This window comes from Fopius arisanus, unplaced genomic scaffold, assembly GCF_000806365.1.
Source record: "Fopius arisanus strain USDA-PBARC FA_bdor unplaced genomic scaffold, ASM80636v1 scaffold00091, whole genome shotgun sequence".
NCBI lineage: Eukaryota > Metazoa > Arthropoda > Insecta > Hymenoptera > Braconidae > Fopius > Fopius arisanus.
This window is the reverse complement of record NW_011887830.1, coordinates 335,455-337,887: the sequence shown is the minus strand read 5'-3', so window position 1 is coordinate 337,887 and position 2,433 is coordinate 335,455. Positions and strand designations below refer to the sequence as shown.

General features: G+C 32.3%; 1 protein-coding gene across 1 annotated transcript in view; it reads right to left on the bottom strand.

Moving 5' to 3' along the window:
• Window positions 1-1,954: 1,954 nt before the first annotated feature.
• Window positions 1,955-2,433, bottom strand: part of LOC105270606 (syntaxin-binding protein 5-like) — a 2,016-nt gene continuing 1,537 nt past the window's right edge. The window contains exon 2 of the mRNA XM_011311647.1: window positions 1,955-2,431. Within this exon, the coding sequence (XP_011309949.1) occupies window positions 2,182-2,431 (250 nt within the window). The 3' untranslated portion in view covers window positions 1,955-2,181. The remainder of the gene's footprint in view (window positions 2,432-2,433) is intronic.

Below are 2,433 nucleotides of genomic sequence, written 5' to 3'. Positions count from 1 at the left end.
TTATTGTCAATGCATTCGGAACAGCGTCTCTGCGATAAAACATTTTTTTTTTTTTCTTTTTTTTGAGTTTCATTTTTCTTCTGCTGCTTTAATTTTTTTGCCATTCGGTTGCAGAAAAATAGGAGGATGGTTTTAATTCGGTGATCTACTTGACAACTACTGTTGCATTATGTTAAAACATTTGCGTTTGCGTTGAGTGTAGGTGTGTCACTTGGTCATATCAATTAGTCAATAGCCTTTACGTTCATTTTTTTTGTTAAAATTAATCAATTTTCTTAATCGAATAAAAATTCTGTTCTCAATCCAGTTGAGATAACGAAGGTAAGTGATAAGTTAATACTCCACCGTCATTCTACCTGATATTTTGTATTAATGTTATAAATTTGTATAATCAATTAAGTGTATGTTGTCATTGCACAGGGACGTCCGAATGGATCAACGACCTTTAATTAATTTTTTCTCGTCAACTTTCTTTATCTCATAATCGAGGAAAATAAATTTTACAATGGAAATAGCAGAAATGAGGAATATCATGTATTGACTCACGTCCGATTTTCGATAATTCGATTTTCTTCACTCTACATGTATTTGGCTTAAAATAATATTTAGGTATATAACCGTGTGCGTATGACTATATACATATAGGCATATATGTATATACAATATCCGTTTATAATTGTATATATACATACGCATATGTTATATATTTTTTGAACAAGTGGTAGATGAATCATCCAGTTATTCATATTTTCATCTTTCGTACATTTTTTTCACAAACTTGAAAATTCATTTCATAAATTTAATCGAATGATGTGATTAACACACTATAAATTAAACTTGACGTTATTGTTGTAACGAAATGCTAATAGAACATTTTTGCTGAGAATTTCTTCAGTAAAGAATGTCTTTTGATATTCTCTCATGAATTCATATTTCATCAACTAATTTAATCTATTTAATAAACAGATAAAAGTTGTTTTTCAGAGAGAGTGAGACAAAATGGAGTGGGATTCTCTTTTCATTCGTTTCGGGTGTATTCTGTTAAGCCAGGGAAGCACTATAAATGGATTCAGTTGAATCCTCGATAAGACAGAATGAGGCAGATAAAGGAAATTCAGTAATTGCGCAAAATTAGAGGTCATGAAGTTCCAGCCGTTGGAAATATATTGAGTGTACCATCAATAATCTATTTAACTAAAGGCCCCGGATTCGTGAACCTTTCTCGAATTTCTGCAGTTATAAAATCAATTGTTTTATCAAATATCTCCCGGAATTTTGCAAAAAAATCCACCACTTCATTCTAAATTAAAACAAATCCAATGGTTTTAGAACACTGAGTAAAAAAGCGTCGATCAATTATTTACACTTCGTCATCAATTTCTTTTTTCTTGATTCAATTTTGATTTGTCGCTTTACATGCTGCACTCACGAATTGCTAACGAATCAAATGACTTTCAATTAATGGAGATTCATCTGAGCTATAATCGACGCTCTATGAACTCAATGTCTTGGACGTTTAATACAGCCTGCGATCCAGAGACTGTCACAAAAAAATCTCGAAATAGTTCTCTTTGTTTTTCCTTGCTTAGAGTACTGTACTCTATTTACATCTAAGTGCAATATGAAACACGTGATGGTACTGAATCTCTATCGTCCATTTTGTCTCATTCATTTTGTCACAGCTCATCATTTAACTGCTCGGATGTCTAATCAATGAATTTCATTTCTAAAATTCCCAACTCCGCATCATCTCATTTATATATTGTGGTTCAATTCAGTAATCAATTGAATGAAGCATTGATTAATGATAATTAACAACGATAACACCCGCGCTAAGTCTTAGATTTTCTTTCAATAAATGTAATCATGTATATGTATAGTAATAATAATATATATTTACTTTATCTCTCCCTACGTTATTTTATAATCCGTGTGCGTAATAAGTGTTTCATCATTTTTTTTTTTTTCATTATTCATTAAATTATTTGCTTGCGCGGGTGTAGACACTCGTGAAAATTTAGTAATTGTTCTGTCTTTATATACTTCACAAATCAAGTGTGAATACTAAATTACAGTTACATTTTTTCTGTACTCTACTTATGGTTAAATAAAATGGGAGAGAAACAAGGATAGGGTATAAAGTAGAGGAAAACGGGCACAAGTGGTAAATAAATATTCTCCTCATAGTTGATACCACTTTTTGTCCTTATACTTGAGCATTAATCCATGGGCAGAGGTTGCAAAATTTTCAGATTCATTCATCATGCGTTCGGTTCTCTCTTCCAATTGTGATAATTTATCACCCCTCTCCATTACCATTCTGTGGGCAGCTGCAACATCACCAGTTGCAGTCGAAACACGCTCTCTGAGAGCTTCTGTATTTGCAGTCGGACCTGGTATGTGTTTAGCTACTGTTCTAGATGCTCTGCCACT